This window comes from Frieseomelitta varia, unplaced genomic scaffold (genome assembly GCF_011392965.1).
Source record: "Frieseomelitta varia isolate USP_RPSP 00005682 unplaced genomic scaffold, Fvar_1.2 scaffold_455, whole genome shotgun sequence".
Lineage (NCBI taxonomy): Eukaryota > Metazoa > Arthropoda > Insecta > Hymenoptera > Apidae > Frieseomelitta > Frieseomelitta varia.
In genome coordinates this window covers 358830-373307 of record NW_025110207.1, presented here as the reverse complement: position 1 = coordinate 373307, position 14478 = coordinate 358830, and the positions used below count along the sequence as shown (strand labels likewise).

The 14478-nt window shown below is 25.6% G+C and overlaps 4 protein-coding genes across 9 annotated transcripts; 1 reads left to right on the top strand and 3 right to left on the bottom strand.

Annotated features, from left to right (window-relative positions):
• Nucleotides 1-391: 391 nt before the first annotated feature.
• On the bottom strand, nt 392-2230 carry LOC122532453 (nuclear transcription factor Y subunit C-8). Its single transcript, XM_043661224.1, has 5 exons — nt 2038-2230; nt 1766-1838; nt 1523-1616; nt 1248-1427; nt 392-1187 (listed from the first exon to the last, which is right to left on the bottom strand). The coding sequence occupies exons 1-5, from the start codon at nt 2077-2079 to the stop codon at nt 905-907; spliced, it is 672 nt and encodes a 223-aa protein (XP_043517159.1). The 5' UTR covers nt 2080-2230; the 3' UTR covers nt 392-904.
• Nucleotides 2231-2340: 110 nt separating this feature from the next.
• Nucleotides 2341-5733, top strand: LOC122532452 (DNApol-eta). 4 transcript variants are annotated; one of them, XM_043661221.1, is made up of 8 exons: nt 2341-2515; nt 2596-2861; nt 2949-3083; nt 3187-3395; nt 3471-3637; nt 3710-3933; nt 4013-4136; nt 4206-5729. In XM_043661221.1, exons 2-8 carry the CDS (start codon nt 2722-2724, stop codon nt 5643-5645), a joined length of 2439 nt encoding a protein of 812 aa, XP_043517156.1. In that variant the 5' UTR covers nt 2341-2515; nt 2596-2721; the 3' UTR covers nt 5646-5729. The 4 variants fall into 4 exon arrangements, with proteins under 4 accessions (XP_043517156.1, XP_043517155.1, XP_043517158.1 ...); XM_043661220.1 differs by lacking the exon at nt 2341-2515 and having other exon boundaries at nt 2527-2861; XM_043661223.1 differs by lacking the exon at nt 2341-2515 and having other exon boundaries at nt 2745-2867; nt 4206-5733.
• Nucleotides 5734-5833: 100 nt separating this feature from the next.
• Nucleotides 5834-6397, bottom strand: LOC122532450. The gene is made up of 2 exons (XM_043661218.1): nt 6131-6397; nt 5834-6074 (listed from the first exon to the last, which is right to left on the bottom strand). The coding sequence occupies exons 1-2, from the start codon at nt 6345-6347 to the stop codon at nt 5920-5922; spliced, it is 372 nt and encodes a 123-aa protein (XP_043517153.1). The 5' UTR covers nt 6348-6397; the 3' UTR covers nt 5834-5919.
• A 109-nt stretch (nt 6398-6506) lies between these two features.
• LOC122532449 (spatacsin) lies at nt 6507-13911 on the bottom strand. Of its 3 annotated transcripts, XM_043661215.1 has the most exons (23): nt 13741-13911; nt 13305-13634; nt 13063-13229; nt 12647-13000; nt 11739-12542; nt 11492-11664; nt 11141-11415; nt 10865-11035; nt 10572-10796; nt 10296-10487; nt 10115-10234; nt 9874-10048; nt 9571-9794; nt 9348-9508; nt 8936-9254; nt 8712-8877; nt 8284-8640; nt 8072-8227; nt 7837-7985; nt 7601-7708; nt 7230-7523; nt 6842-7161; nt 6507-6764 (listed from the first exon to the last, which is right to left on the bottom strand). In XM_043661215.1, exons 2-23 carry the CDS (start codon nt 13584-13586, stop codon nt 6563-6565), a joined length of 5394 nt encoding a protein of 1797 aa, XP_043517150.1. In that variant the 5' UTR covers nt 13587-13634; nt 13741-13911; the 3' UTR covers nt 6507-6562. The 3 variants fall into 3 exon arrangements, with proteins under 3 accessions (XP_043517150.1, XP_043517151.1, XP_043517152.1); XM_043661216.1 differs by lacking the exons at nt 13305-13634; nt 13741-13911 and having other exon boundaries at nt 12647-13017; nt 13063-13188; XM_043661217.1 differs by lacking the exons at nt 13305-13634; nt 13741-13911 and having other exon boundaries at nt 12647-12965; nt 13063-13179.
• Between the last annotated feature and the right edge of the window lie 567 nt (nt 13912-14478).

The following is a 14478-nucleotide window of genomic DNA, read 5'->3' as shown; positions in this document are numbered from 1 at the left end:
TCATCATGTCTTTTTTGTAATATAAATTAATATATTTAATCAATGAATAAGTTAAAATATAAATTGTATTATGTAAATGAAATGTCATAATTTGTGTTTTTGTGGATTATATTATATCAATGCCTATTCTTACCTAATTGTTGTGTACATATTGAATTATGAAAAATTTCAATGATCACATTTAATATATTATTTAAATGAATCTATGAATACATGAATATATTTGTCAATGTCAATTTTTTAAAATCAATTCTTTTAAATATTGCTGATAATATTTTATCATATACTAATCTTTTTTATAAAAATTTATATTTGTATAAGTAAAAAAATCTTAGTTATAAACTTTATTATTGTATACATAATGTTGCAAATCATAAATATTCTAAAATATACATAAATTAAATGAGGTATAAGTAATAAATTTTACCAATTATAAAATATAAACCTAACTATATCCTTAATAAATGTATTTGCACCTACATAAATGTACAACATATGTTCATAATAATATGTTCATAAATGTACAATATATGTTCATAATATGTTATATAAACATATAACAACTATTTGAAGATTACTTTTAGTATATTTATGTTTGGGGCACACAACAATTGTGTAAGTCCAAATATTCACACTTATTACACATATTTATACATAAATATGTACTTATAAATAAGTGTTTCATGATAATCAAACACTTTTATATGCCAAATATGTGGTTTCATAAACTGCTTTGAACAAAATTTATAATTTAACAGAACAAATATAAAAATATAAAAGTTTACAATTATACAATCGAAATATATATAAGTAATGCAAATTATAAATCTTGTGATATTACTCGATCACACGTTTTAACTATTGTTTTAAGTTTAAATTTGTATCTCTAGTTTCTAAAAAGTAACTATGTGTCATAATCCTCATCCAGAGAATGAGCAAAATTTGACGTTGGTTGATTATTTGTATTTGTACTTAAATTCATAGGATTAACCTCTGTGTAGAAGTTAGGTTGACTAATTTGAAAGGATGCAGGTACAGATATTTGAAATTCTGGAACTTGAGGGGCAGTATTTTTTACCATCTCATTAACAGTAGTTGAATTATATATTTCTGTTCCACCATTGTCTTTTGAACTTTTAGTCTCTAAGTTTACATCAGGAGTTAATGCCATTTGCTGCTTCTGAATTCTATAAAAATATAATAGTACATTTATAAGATTTACAGATTGTAAATGGTTTAATACTTACCCTACATCCTGATGTTGTGTTATAGATGAACAAATTGATGTACTTGATGTATTTGTATTTATTGAAGCAGGTGTCAGTGGTGGTGTTGGCACTTCCTCATCAGGGCTCGATACATCTGGTAAAGACTTTACTAAATCCTTTAAAAAATCAAAGCGGCTCTCTGATAATATACATTGTTTCCTAAATAAATTTGATATAAGAATTAGTACAAACAAATCAAAATCAAATATTGTAAATATAAGTTAATTTATTTAAAAATCTTATATGGATCTTACATATGAGATGGACTCAAAGTCTTAGCATTTTTGGCATTTGTAATTTCCATGGTTTTTGTAAGTAATGAATGTACAAACAGTTCTAATGTTCTAGGTATAGAAATAATTAAGGAATTTATTTTCAACATGAAAATATATCATCAACAGTTTAAAGATCTACAATGTAAACAACATAGAAGCTTATGTTGGTACTTAAAATGAAGTTATTGTTTTTATTGCGTGGATATAAGTTATAAAGGATATAAATTATAATTGGCACCGCTTGTGCGACCTTTCCAACCTCTTCGTCGGTCTGCATAATTTTTTTTATTCTGCCCTGAGTGCATTTGTAAAGATAGGTTAGGTATGTAATTAAAAAATTGTTATGTGTTGAGTTTCTTTTTATTACATATTTTTTTATAATTTAAATGTAATTAAGTTATAACATTGTTTTTATCGAAATTATAAACATGTAATTTACGTAAAATGTACTTTCGTGAAAAATTTTTCCAAACTACAGAGTACATAATACTCACTGCTGGAAAACGTGCATTATATTTTTTCTTTTTACTCGGCATTGTCACGAAGTGTAAGGCCTCACTCTACGTAGAAATAAAACGAATAATAAAATTTTGTAAGAATAAACGTATTTATATAGTATTTGCAGCGATAGAGGTGTTCCGAAACTTGACAGGTATCTGTAACTTGTATTTTCCAATAATCAGAAAAGTATTTTACGTTCGTAAATGTGACGCTTCGTACAAACTGAATACCACGTGTTCTAAAAATACTTTGAAACATAATCTCAGGTTATAATTTATGAATAACAATATTCATTGTAGTAGCATGAATTTGTTTATTTTTTTTTATATTTATTCTTTTCTTTTCTGAGTAAAAGTAATTACGAATGAAACTGCTAATGTCTATGGTTAAAGATTTACTCTTACGAAATAATATAAGTTTAGGAACGACAATCGAGTTACAAATTTAAATTCGAGATTGTCTCGAATTACGGTTTGTTATTTTAATTGAATTGTGTATTTCAATTTGTAAAATGTGCAATGCAAAAATTTGTACTTTTTATTATTTTTAAGGTACCAAGAAAATGTTCATACAATTGTATATAATTCAAAATGTGATGAATATTAGATGAGCAACATTGTAAATATACTAATGTTTTTAACCTATAACTGACAACTCCGATCAAATTTTGTTTTATAATGGCAAATTCGAGCAATGATAGAATCGTAGTTTTAATAGATATGGACTGTTTCTTTTGCCAAGTTGAAACGAAACTTCAACCAGAATATGCTGGAAAACCACTTGCAGTTGTGCAATATAATCAATGGAAGTTAGGAGGGTAAATGTATAATAAACATTAATATAAATTATATTTTAACAATTAGATAAGTGTACATTCTAGATATTCATAATATTTTTTAAATAGAATAATTGCTGTTAATTACGAAGCAAGGGAATATGGTGTTACAAGACATATGAGAGGTGAGGAGGCAAAAGAAAAATGTTCGGATCTGGTTTTAGCTAGTGTACCGTGTCTTCGTGGGAAAGCTGATACGTCAAGGTACACCAAAGAATTATGCATTTAATATATCATGCATGTACAATAAAGAATTATGCAATTTAATTTTGAGAAATTATGAATATTTGTAATTTCTCAATATTAGATATAGAGCTGCTGGTCGAGAAGTTATTAATGTTATAAAGGAACATTGTGATATAATAGAGCGTGCTAGTGTGGATGAAGCATATTTAGATATTACTGATCTAGTTTCCAAGAGAATGTCTACAAATCTTATTTCTTCGGAACATTTAATAAAACAGCTCTCAAACACTTTTGTAGTTGGATATTCAAAAGATGGAAAGAATGATGAAGGTAAGAAAAGAATTATTTTTACAGTTGTCTATGATGACATTTTATGATATGGAGTTTTATATGTTATGAAATCAGAAGAGAGAAGTAATGGCACAAGAACTTGGATAATAAATATTTTTAAAGATCTTGAAGATATAGAAGCACAAAAACTTGCAATAGCAGGGATTATAGTTGAAGAAATAAGGGCTGACATATTTGATAAAACAGGATTTAGATGTTCTGCTGGTATTGCACAAAATAAGGTAAAAAAATGATAAGTTATTTTGTGAAGTATAAGTGAAAGAGAAAGTTCTAACCATATTGTATGTGTTTAGATATTAGCTAAATTGGCATGTGGATTACATAAACCAAATCGACAAACAATATTACCTGCAACCGCAGTACCAATTTTGTATTCAACTTTGCCAATCAAAAAAGTTAGAAACCTTGGTGGGAAGTTTGGAGATGTTATTGTTGAATCTTTGAATTGTAATGTTATGGGTGACTTATTGCAATATTCATTGCAATATTTACAAAAACGTTTCGATGAGAAGACAGGGTACATTTATAAGCTTATAATTTCATTGAAAATAATAATGCATAAAAAAAAATGATTTTATATTAATATATTTATTTAGATTATGGTTATACAATATTGCTCGAGGAATAGACAATGAACCTGTTAATATACGACTGGTATCTAAGTCAATTGGAGCATGTAAAAAATTTCCAGGAAAACAAGCCATTGTTTCATTAGATGTGGTAAAGTATACAATAAAATTTGTACAAATAAAAGTTGTGAATTATATTTATACATAGTACGGTTTACAGTTAAAACATTGGGCTAGTGAATTGTCGGCAGAAGTTTGTGAACGTCTGGAACAAGATCTTGAGGAAAATGAGCGTCGTGCAACATTAATAACTATACATTATCAGTATTATCAAAACAGAACTACAATATCTCAATCACGTTCATGTACTTTAAATTCATATAAGCCAGAAAATATGGCAACTCGTTGTGTACAAATTGTATCAAAATCAACACAATGTCCAATTGCATTTTTGGGTATATCAGCTGGTAAATTTATACTGGCTAAAGGTAGTGACAATTTTCGGAATTTCTTTAAATTAAACGAATTAGAATCTCGTAAAAAAATAGTTGTACAAACAGAAAATGAAAAACTAGAAAGTATATGTTTAGTAGAAAATAGTATCAAAAAAATAAAAAATGATTTAGATGTAGATAAAAATGTCGGCATAGATGTTAATAGCGAAAAAATCAACAATATGCAAAATAATAAATTAAAACATATTGGAAAAAGTTCTAGAATTAATGCGCAATTAACTGAATATAATTATGATGCAAGAACTGATTCGTCTCCTACTTCCAGACGATTAGATAATTTAATTAATTCATTGAATGAACGAAATGAAATAAAAACCCTTTGTAAAAAGAAGGCCAACTGTTTTAATTTGAGTGATCCTTTAGATCAAAATGATTTCAAGGAATCGTTTTTTATGAATGTTTTTAACTCGGAGAAAAGTAATTCAAAAAATACATGTATAAATAATATTGAATTAAATGATAATGTAAATATGGATATTAAATGTGAAAATGTAAATAAAAATAACATAAAAAATGAAGAAAGTAATTCTGACGAAAATTTAGATTTAAATATTAAACATAAAATATATGTAAACAATGAAATTGAAAATAAAGCAACTTCTTCAAATATAAAATTAAATGAAAATAATGAACAAGACGTAATACAACTACAAGAAATATTTCCTGATTTGAATAATATCGATTCCAATGTAGTTGCATTATTACCTCCACATTTGCAAGAAGAAGCAAAATTATACATGAAACTAAAAGATAAAAGGGATAATACAAAAGAAATTTTAATGAAAACATCAAAGAGAAAAAATAAATGTACAACTAATAGCTTAAAAGGAAAAAGAAGCAATGATATTTCTAACTTCTTAATTAAAAAAAATTCACCTAATTTAATTGAAGTTCCTTCTAAACAATGTCCAAAATGTTATCAAATGATACCTATATCAAAATATCAGGAACATTGCGACTTTCATGTAGCTGAAAGTTTGCAATGGGACATAAGTAATTCAGTATTACATACTACAAATATAAAAAGAAAGGAAAATACAGATGATATAGATATAGATACGAATTCTATTAAACGTCGACCAAATACAAATATTTTAAATTCTCACAAGAATTACAAATCCATAACATCATTTTTTTCGGAATGAGATTAAAAAATTATAAAGAATATTTTATTTATCATTTATAAAAATATCCATTATATATAAGTGACATGTAGTCAAATATGTATATACAATATAGTGTTCTTAGAATCGAATAATTTCTTTCTTACAAATATTGTAAAATGCATAAAATGCAAATATTGTTTTATAATAAATTATATTTAATTACATCGTTTTATTTAAATAAGATAAATTAGCATATAATATGAAAACTTCTAAATGTCTTATAATATAGTTGTTCAACATTGATAAATTATGTTTATGTATAATTAATACTTAAAAGTCGATTTGTACTTAAACAATCGAGTTTTGCAAATTCAGTTTTTATGATATCTTTATATTGTTTCATTGAATCTTGAAATGTAGAAATTGTTGTTCTTATTGCATCATTAGAAGTTTTTAGCAATTGAAATGCTATAGAAAAATAATGAAATTTTAAAATAATGGCTAAAGAAATTGTAAAATTATACCTTGTTGTTTGTTAATTTCTTCTTTTTCAATAGCTTTCATTAATTCTTGTATAAGTCTTAATAATTTTAATTGCTTTCGCGATAAAATTTTTTGGGATGATATTTTTCCAAATTTTTTTTCGTGTTTTTTTATATATACATCTAGTTTTAAAACTGCTACCTTTTCTGATCGATTATGCAATGAAATTTTTTTATAACATATATTTTCAGACATCATTATCGTCTTAAATTGTATATTAGTTTACATAGAAATATGAAGCTCAATAAATAATTCTTTTGTTTTTAAAAATATAATTAAAAATATATATTCTGAATGAATGAAATAAAAAAATTTGTTAGAAATGTAAATATATGAAAACATATTTATTTATATAAAAATTATAATAAAAATGTACATGTACACTTTAAATAATACATTTGTTTATAAGAAATTCAAAGAGAATTATATCCCTTCTTCCATACAGTGTCTTTTAGATACGCACCAATCATAGGATTATTGAGCATTATTTCTACTATGTCTTTAAATCCCAATTGACTGGCTAATACATATTTACATTCCACATCTAATAATTCAGAAATTAATATTTTCATGTTATCTGTCATAGTATGTGTAATGCTTTTTTCCAATCTGTACCTATAATAAAATTATAATGTATTAAAATAGGAAATTTTCAAAAAACTTTAATTATTTTAAAACGATAATTAACTTGCCTGCGTGCACAGTCTTGCACAAGAGCAGAACTGAGTTTATTTGCTGCTATAAAATCTTTTAAATATTTTGTTTCTCCATTTAATATACAATGATTATAAATCAGATTCACCCAATCTACATGATGATCATAAGCATGTATGACAATAAAAGCTTGAGAGAAACTTAAATTGTGACATAATACTTTATCAATATCTTCAGATTTTAAATTAAGTATACAAATTACTTGTTGATTATAAGACACTGTATTAAAAAGTGAAAGTTGAAGAGCAACTAATTGTACTTGATCAGAACATTGATTAGCAAGGTTTAGTTTATTAGCCTATAATTATAACATAATCATATTATAAATTTTTATTTTAGAAAATAATTTAGATATTAATACTTTACCTGTAAATAGTACTCTGTTGCATGAGTATAATTAGTAACAATTAAATGTAATTGTTTGAGGATATTTTCGGTTTTAATGAATTTTATTTCATGTTGAACGGTATTTTGCAATTTATTATGATCTTTCGTAGCATCTGATATTATTGCTTTAATTATATCTTTCGCTTCATTTTCCCACATAAATGCTAATTCATGATACAATCGAAAATGTAAGGCTACCAGAGTAAAAAGTTCCTTATTCTCAGGGCAATGTCGTTTGAGAAATTCCAAAATTGCTATTTCTAAACCAGTTACCTGTGTTTTATATAATATCTATATGTTTATGTATAATTGGAAATTTATATTTAGTAAAATAAAAAGCATAGAGAAACCTTATTTAATCCTTTTCCAAGTAAAAATTCAAATTGATCATTTTCTTTTAAAATTTGAAATACGTAATTCATTTCTGTAAAACGACCAACACCTGTTACAAGACGGACCTAAAATTATTTGATGATTGATTATTTTTCAGATATAATATATCGGCTGATCTTAATCTATCCTATCCTAATCTATTCTAATCTAAAATCTTTATTTTATTATATAAAATTCTTATTAAATAACATACCAGTAACGTCCAACACTTAAGATTTTGTAAAACATTTGCGAAAATTTGACATTTACATAATACTGATGCTATACCTTCCATATTACAAGAAGTTGTAAAGCAATCATGAGCTCGTATTAATAGTTCTGCAATCGTCTTCAGGGTTAATGCTAAACAATAAGAAAGATTTCAATAATAAATTTAAATATCAAGAATATTCTCATTATATAATGATAATTATATTTCATTACAATACCGTTTGTTTTTTCACCCTGAGAATATCCAAGTAATTTATTTGCTGTTTTTAAAAGTTTCCAACCAACAAGTGAAACATCGTTGCATAGTTCCATAATAACCCGAAAATTTGTATTTAAGGAATATCCCCATAAATAAACATTATTTTCATATTCATCTAAAAAAAATATTAACTTCTGACGATCATGTATGAATTTACAAATCATTACATACCTTCTACCGCACGGGTAATATTTAGAGTAATATTTTCAGCCAAAAATGTTGCTACACTATCACTGCTTATTTTGTACGCAATAATTATATCATTAACAATTTCGGATTTATTCTCAATATCACTTTCTGTAATATTTTGCAAAAATTGAATTGGATTATTTAATATTAGCAAGAATTGATAATTTTTTTCCAATTGCATGGCTAATTTATAACATAAAACAATTCTAAGACATATGTCTACTCCATGTTCCAGAATGTCAAGTAATTTTTGTAAAATTGATATACACTCCATTTGTATTTTATGAACGTTTTCATCTTTTGTTTTACTTATTTTAGTTGTATTGATTGAAGCAATTACTGTAACCAAAATTTTGTTATAAATGTGTTCGTTAATAATTTATTGCAATGAAAATATAAATAAAAAATACATGAAGATGAAGAAAATCTTTGCAAACCACGATTCTTTAAGGCACTGTATTTTTGCTGCTTATTTTTATTTACTTCTTGCAAAAGACTTTGTTGTTCAGTAGTTAAATTATTAGGCAAAATTTCTCCTTCTGCTAAACTCAAACATAACATCAGAACTTGTAAATCCTAATTAAAATTAATACTGTTAATATATATTTATTAATAAGAATTTAATGAAATTTACCTTATGTTTATAGTTAAAAATTGTACTTATTCTCAATGCAGTATCCAATTTCCCCACGTCAATTAGTTTATTAATTAAAGTTTCAGTTGCATATTTTTCTTGTATGTTACTTAATGTATAACTAAATTTTAAATTATTTAATCCCGATAATAACTCTGTTTTTAATTTATTGAAGATATAAGGTCCATCATCTAATTGCACATTTTCAGGACCGGCTAATATACATGATTTCCACATTGCTGTTTCAAGTGCATCAATATTTTGTTGTTCTGTTTTAATATCTTTTAAGCTTTCAAACGCTGTTTTTAATATATCATATCTGTCAAAATGTATATTTTTTATTTGATTAAATTAATTTATATAATATATTTATATAATATTGGGGTTAAAAAACATGTACATAAGTATATACCTTTCTTTATGAGAATTAACTTTTTCAGCATGTTCAACAAAAAATTCTGCTGCTTTCTCATGTGAAATATTGTATTTTTTAAAATTTAGTGCACATTCATTCCAAAAATTATCTTCAATTTTATCATTTTTGTGTATATAATACTTAAATTTACTTCGATACTAAAAATATTAATAATTAAGTAGCATAAAATAAAAACTTGTATTAAAAATATAAGTTGTACCTGGGCTAAAATTATTTCAGAAGAATCTAATCCCGCTAAATTTGATAACTCTAATGCATTGGCATAATTTTCATTTCTTATTAAAGCACCAATACATCTATGAATTTCTGTATCAAAATTGTACACATTATCTGATACCGTGAATATCGCAAAGTTTAATGCAATATTTGTTTTTTGAAGAATTTTTGTAACTTGTAGTAAAAACTGAAACTTTGGAATGGAAACTGTAACGAATAAAGAAATTATTTTTTGTCTAATATTCATAAAATTAATGAGATGACAATCCATACGAGATTACAGTACCTGGAAAATTCGTATAAAAATCACATTTTATCAAAATTTCAAGAAATTTTATTTGCAGATGTGTACTTTTTAAAGCATGAGCAAGCGTTGCAATAACGCATTTAATTACAACGATTGCAATCCAGTATAAATTATTCAAATACGTGGTATCTGAAGAATTCCAATCCGTAGCTTCCTAAAAAAACAGAAGTTTCATATTAATTCATTTTTCATCGCGTAAATGCTAAATATTCATACATACATTACATTTGAGATTTATGCATTGTGCTTTGAAATCCAATAACTTTTGCTGGCAACCTTTGAAATCACCATAAATTACACATTGTGCAAGAAATTCAAAAAATAAATTGAAGACGTTTTCCTACAATTAAATTGTATTATGAAAACAAGATATAATATTCATATAGAAATAACATACTTACTGGCATAAAAATTCTGTAAGCCTTATTAAGGATACTAAGATATCCACGTGTTACCATTTGATCTAATAAATTAGAAACTTGATTGGCTGTCCATACTTGTTGTTCTAAACATTCTTTATAATTAGAAAGGATTTCTTCATCTGTAGTAGATATTATCATCCATGAATAACAATATCCTGGTATTGAAGATGGCTAAGAAAGATGTTCAATAAAAACGTTATACGATTTGAAAAATTTTATAGTTTAGAAAAGATTGAAATTATTAATATAAAATACCTCATAACAGGATGCTAAAACTGTAAGAAAAGGTCTTGAAGTTAATCTGGATGAATTGATTAAAGCACCAGGTGGATCTGGACTTTGGTGACATTTTAAAATAATCAACCACAAATCATCATCCAAAGAACAAATGTTATCATTGACAATATAATCGCCTACACTATGAGAATCAGAAGTGCTTGCTGAATCTGCTGATATTGAAGAATCATAAGTAGGTGATCCCTGTTCAAAAACAATATAACATAGTATTTGGTAAAATTTGTTTTGAACATATGATATTAATTACTTACACTTTGTTTAACTCCAATTTTGTAATATAGTGATTGTCTAACATCTCGTGATTTTATCTTTTGTTCACTATGTGCAGCTAATTGAGATTTTGTAAGTTGAATATTACACAAACAAGTTAATAAATGTTCTCTGAGAACAGTATCTTCAAAATATTTTGTATTTTCCAATACCTAAAAATAATAAAAAGTACATTCTTCTTTTAATATTAGAAATTTTCTAGAAATAATTTTAATTTTAATTAGAATTAATTAAAATATTATTTAAAACAAGATTACCTGATTCAATGGATAATTGAAGATATGACAAACTAATACGAATTCAAACCAATGATTCTGACTTGCTAAAAATTTTAATAAACTAATTGGTAAAGGAAAATTATGTGCTTTTGCAAATCGTACAATAATATCCCATATTTTTAATATTTTTATGAACTGTTGACTATTATTAATTAAGTTTTCAGTACAATTTGTTTGAAAACTACTTTCAAGATAAGATATTACAGTTTTTAAATCATCTTCATTTCTGTACATTATATTTTCTAATAAGTTCCCTGTTGAATTCAAAAATATAATAAATTGGAAATTTATAATTATCAGTGTTAATAAATATTCAACGAGCAGAATTACCAATAGGAACATTAATCTCCTTATGTATGTAATTAGCCACAGTTATATGCAGCCTTAAATTTTCCGAATCAATACCTAACATTTCCATGAAAGCGATACAAGTACGTAAAATTTCGGGTTTGTTTAAATTTCGTAAGGCAAGAATATGCGCATATAGAGCTGCTTTACATTTCCTACAAATGTGATATAAATATAATATTTTTAAATATATAATTCATATATTTGCTACAGAATAATTCTTTTTTACCTTCTAGAAGAAACATTTCCAATTAGTTTTCCTTGAGAATGTTTTAAACTAAATATAGCCATATTAGGACGAGCTTGGTTCAAATAGTATTCATATGTTAATACTTCTGTATATCCATACATTTTAACAAGAATTTCATTAGAGAAGTGAGGCATTGGTTCATTATTAAAACGCCATTTATATAATTGTTTTACGTTTAAATTTTCGTAACCATCCAATAATTCATATACTGTAACTTCTTTCTTTGGTTTTTTTTCTATGATAGATTCAAGAATTGGAACCTGTTTTAATGTATTTCGAAGAACTTCGTTTGAAATACTATAACCACATAACTGAAGATCAGTTTTATCTGTAAATATATTTTTTAGAATACTTTCTTTCGGTACTGTATTTTTATTCTTATTGTATATTGTACTTTCTCTAGATAGATATAAAAGTATCAATACTAAAACTATTAAATAATTTTGTTCTAAATATTCAGCAACATCGTCAGAAAAATAATAAATTGTCTTAAAAATTCCATCTATTAATATATCTTGAAACTCTTCTTGGCATTCACACATTTTTGTCAAAGCATCATATAATTCAGCAATCTTGGTTTTATCTTTTTCAGTATTTGTTTCACTTAAGCAATGTGCAAGACACAATTCTTTGTCAATTTTCTTCATAAATTCAGTTTTATTAATATTGCAAGATTTATAAGATAATATTGTGTTAAATTCTGATATTGTCATTGCACTGCCAAATATACGTGCCAGTAATAATTTAACATCACGTTGTTCTTTTTCTATAAATATGCCGTATCTATAAATATTAATATAAATAAATAAATGAATATTTAAACATTTTTATTATTTAAATAAATATTTAAATATATTTTGCAATAATTGCATTTTATATAGACTTACCTACATAGATGATTTTTAACTAGATCTTTTATAAGAATACTGGCATTTGAAGAATCAATAGCTTCAATCATATTTGGTACTATATCTAAAGTATTGAATAAAGATTTATGTTTTTCATTAATTTCGTTTACTTCTAAAGTACTGTTACCATAATAAGTGTCAATCCAAAATTTTAGTAGCTCAATTTTATTATTTGATAGCAAATAATCCCATAATATAATATTAATTATATTTGTTGAAAGGGACTGTTGAGATGTGGAAAAATATAATTCAGTGCACAATGCGCGTTTTATATCTTCTGGTAATTTCATAATATCCTCTATACATAAAGAAGAACTTAAGCCCTCCTCAATCCTGAACAAATTACAGCTCTTATTTTTTGATTGATTTGAACTAGTATTTATAAAAAAACTTACATATATTTTTGTTCATATTCTACAATACTTTTTACTATATTCCATGAATTGATGTATTCATCCTCAAAATGCGCAACACTTATTAAATATTCTGATAAATAATTTCTTAATGTAAAATCTTTGCAGTTTATACAAACTTCAAATATATATTCTACTGGATTTTTCTTCTATAATAAAATACATTAATATAAAGAATATTATATTACTTACAAATAATTTTATAAATATTATATTCTTATTACCATATTATTTAAAATATGAGAAGCTCTATAAATTTGATGTTTCTTTAAGAGTTCTGTAATCCAAGTTTCTACTTCTTTATTAAAATAATATCGAGCATCTTCAATGGAACATCTTCTTCTGTGGGCTAGACATTTATAAGCAAGGTTAATGTGAGTACCCTTCGCAGATGCTTCTCTAACAAGTTCTCTGTCTGCTAATGTACGCCAACCAGACCAAATGGCTGCAGGTTCACCAGTTAAACATTCAATTGGAATACCACCAACTGTTGTTTTCTCAGTCATTTTGTTTGTAAATCTTTTTACAACATAATATAACAGTATGGAATTTTGCTGGAACAATACAGATTGAGTTGTTAGATTTCAATACAATTTAACTTATGTTTTTTTGTTATTTTATTCAATACAAAATTATTCAGTAAAATTTTATACTTGTTACCTATATACAAAATTCATATGTGATATATGCATACTAATGAATAATGTAATAAATGTCTTATCTCTGTGAAATGTCAAATCTGATAACAATACACACACTTATTTTGTACATCATTTGTGACTGACAATTCTATGAACTAAGGATAGAATAGATATGACATATGACTAAGGATAGAATCATTGACTAAGGATAGAATAGATATGACATTATATGAAATTTTGTTGTCTGAAATAGGACTCTCTTAACAATTTTGTGTCACTTCCTAACATACCGATTTCGTCAGATTTTGCACCACAGCGCTAATAGTGATGAGAATTAAAATTAAAAAATATGGACAATGTCACTTCGAGAATTATTTATTGAATCGAATGTGGTGATGCTTCATTAATGAAGGAATATAACGATTGATGAAAATTGGGATAAAAAATTCATTATATATTTGTTTATTTACACATATTTAAAGATTATAGCGCCACTACACGGTGAATACGCAATACACTTCCTGTGATTCTCGAACGTAATCGATATTTCTTGATCTTTAAGCGGGAGGAATGGCGGAAGAAAGCACGCTTCGTCTGTAAAGAATAAAGAGATATGAATCCAGAAGAATCATGTAGAAAAAAGTGTGTCAACCAGAAGTTCTCAGGTAAAAGTTTAAATCAATAATTGATAGATTTATGTTTGTGTTGTGAATTTTTAAGATAAAAACGTGCATTTTTGGCTTCAACTCAAGGTAAG

Bases quoted from the DNA above. Each gene is read 5' to 3' on its own strand.
- LOC122532452 (XM_043661221.1), top strand. From the start codon at position 2,722: ATGGCAAATTCGAGCAATGATAGAATCGTAGTTTTAATAGATATGGAC. The intron at 3,396-3,470 runs GTAAGAAAAGAA...TTATGAAATCAG, and splicing joins AGATGGAAAGAATGATGAAG to AAGAGAGAAGTAATGGCACA. The intron at 3,638-3,709 runs GTAAAAAAATGA...GTATGTGTTTAG, and splicing joins CTGGTATTGCACAAAATAAG to ATATTAGCTAAATTGGCATG.
- LOC122532450 (XM_043661218.1), bottom strand. From the start codon at position 6,347: ATGATGTCTGAAAATATATGTTATAAAAAAATTTCATTGCATAATCGA. The intron at 6,075-6,130 runs GTATAATTTTAC...ATTTTTCTATAG, and splicing joins AGAAATTAACAAACAACAAG to CATTTCAATTGCTAAAAACT.
- LOC122532453 (XM_043661224.1), bottom strand. From the start codon at position 2,079: ATGCCGAGTAAAAAGAAAAAATATAATGCACGTTTTCCAGCA. The intron at 1,839-2,037 runs GTGAGTATTATG...AAATGCACTCAG, and splicing joins ATAATGCACGTTTTCCAGCA to GGCAGAATAAAAAAAATTAT. The intron at 1,188-1,247 runs GTAAGTATTAAA...ATATTTTTATAG, and splicing joins ACACAACATCAGGATGTAGG to AATTCAGAAGCAGCAAATGG.
- LOC122532449 (XM_043661215.1), bottom strand. From the start codon at position 13,586: ATGACTGAGAAAACAACAGTTGGTGGTATTCCAATTGAATGTTTAACT. The intron at 11,665-11,738 runs GTAAAAAAGAAT...TCACATTTGTAG, and splicing joins GGAAATGTTTCTTCTAGAAG to GAAATGTAAAGCAGCTCTAT. The intron at 9,795-9,873 runs GTACTGTAATCT...TATTCGTTACAG, and splicing joins TTTTTATACGAATTTTCCAG to TTTCCATTCCAAAGTTTCAG.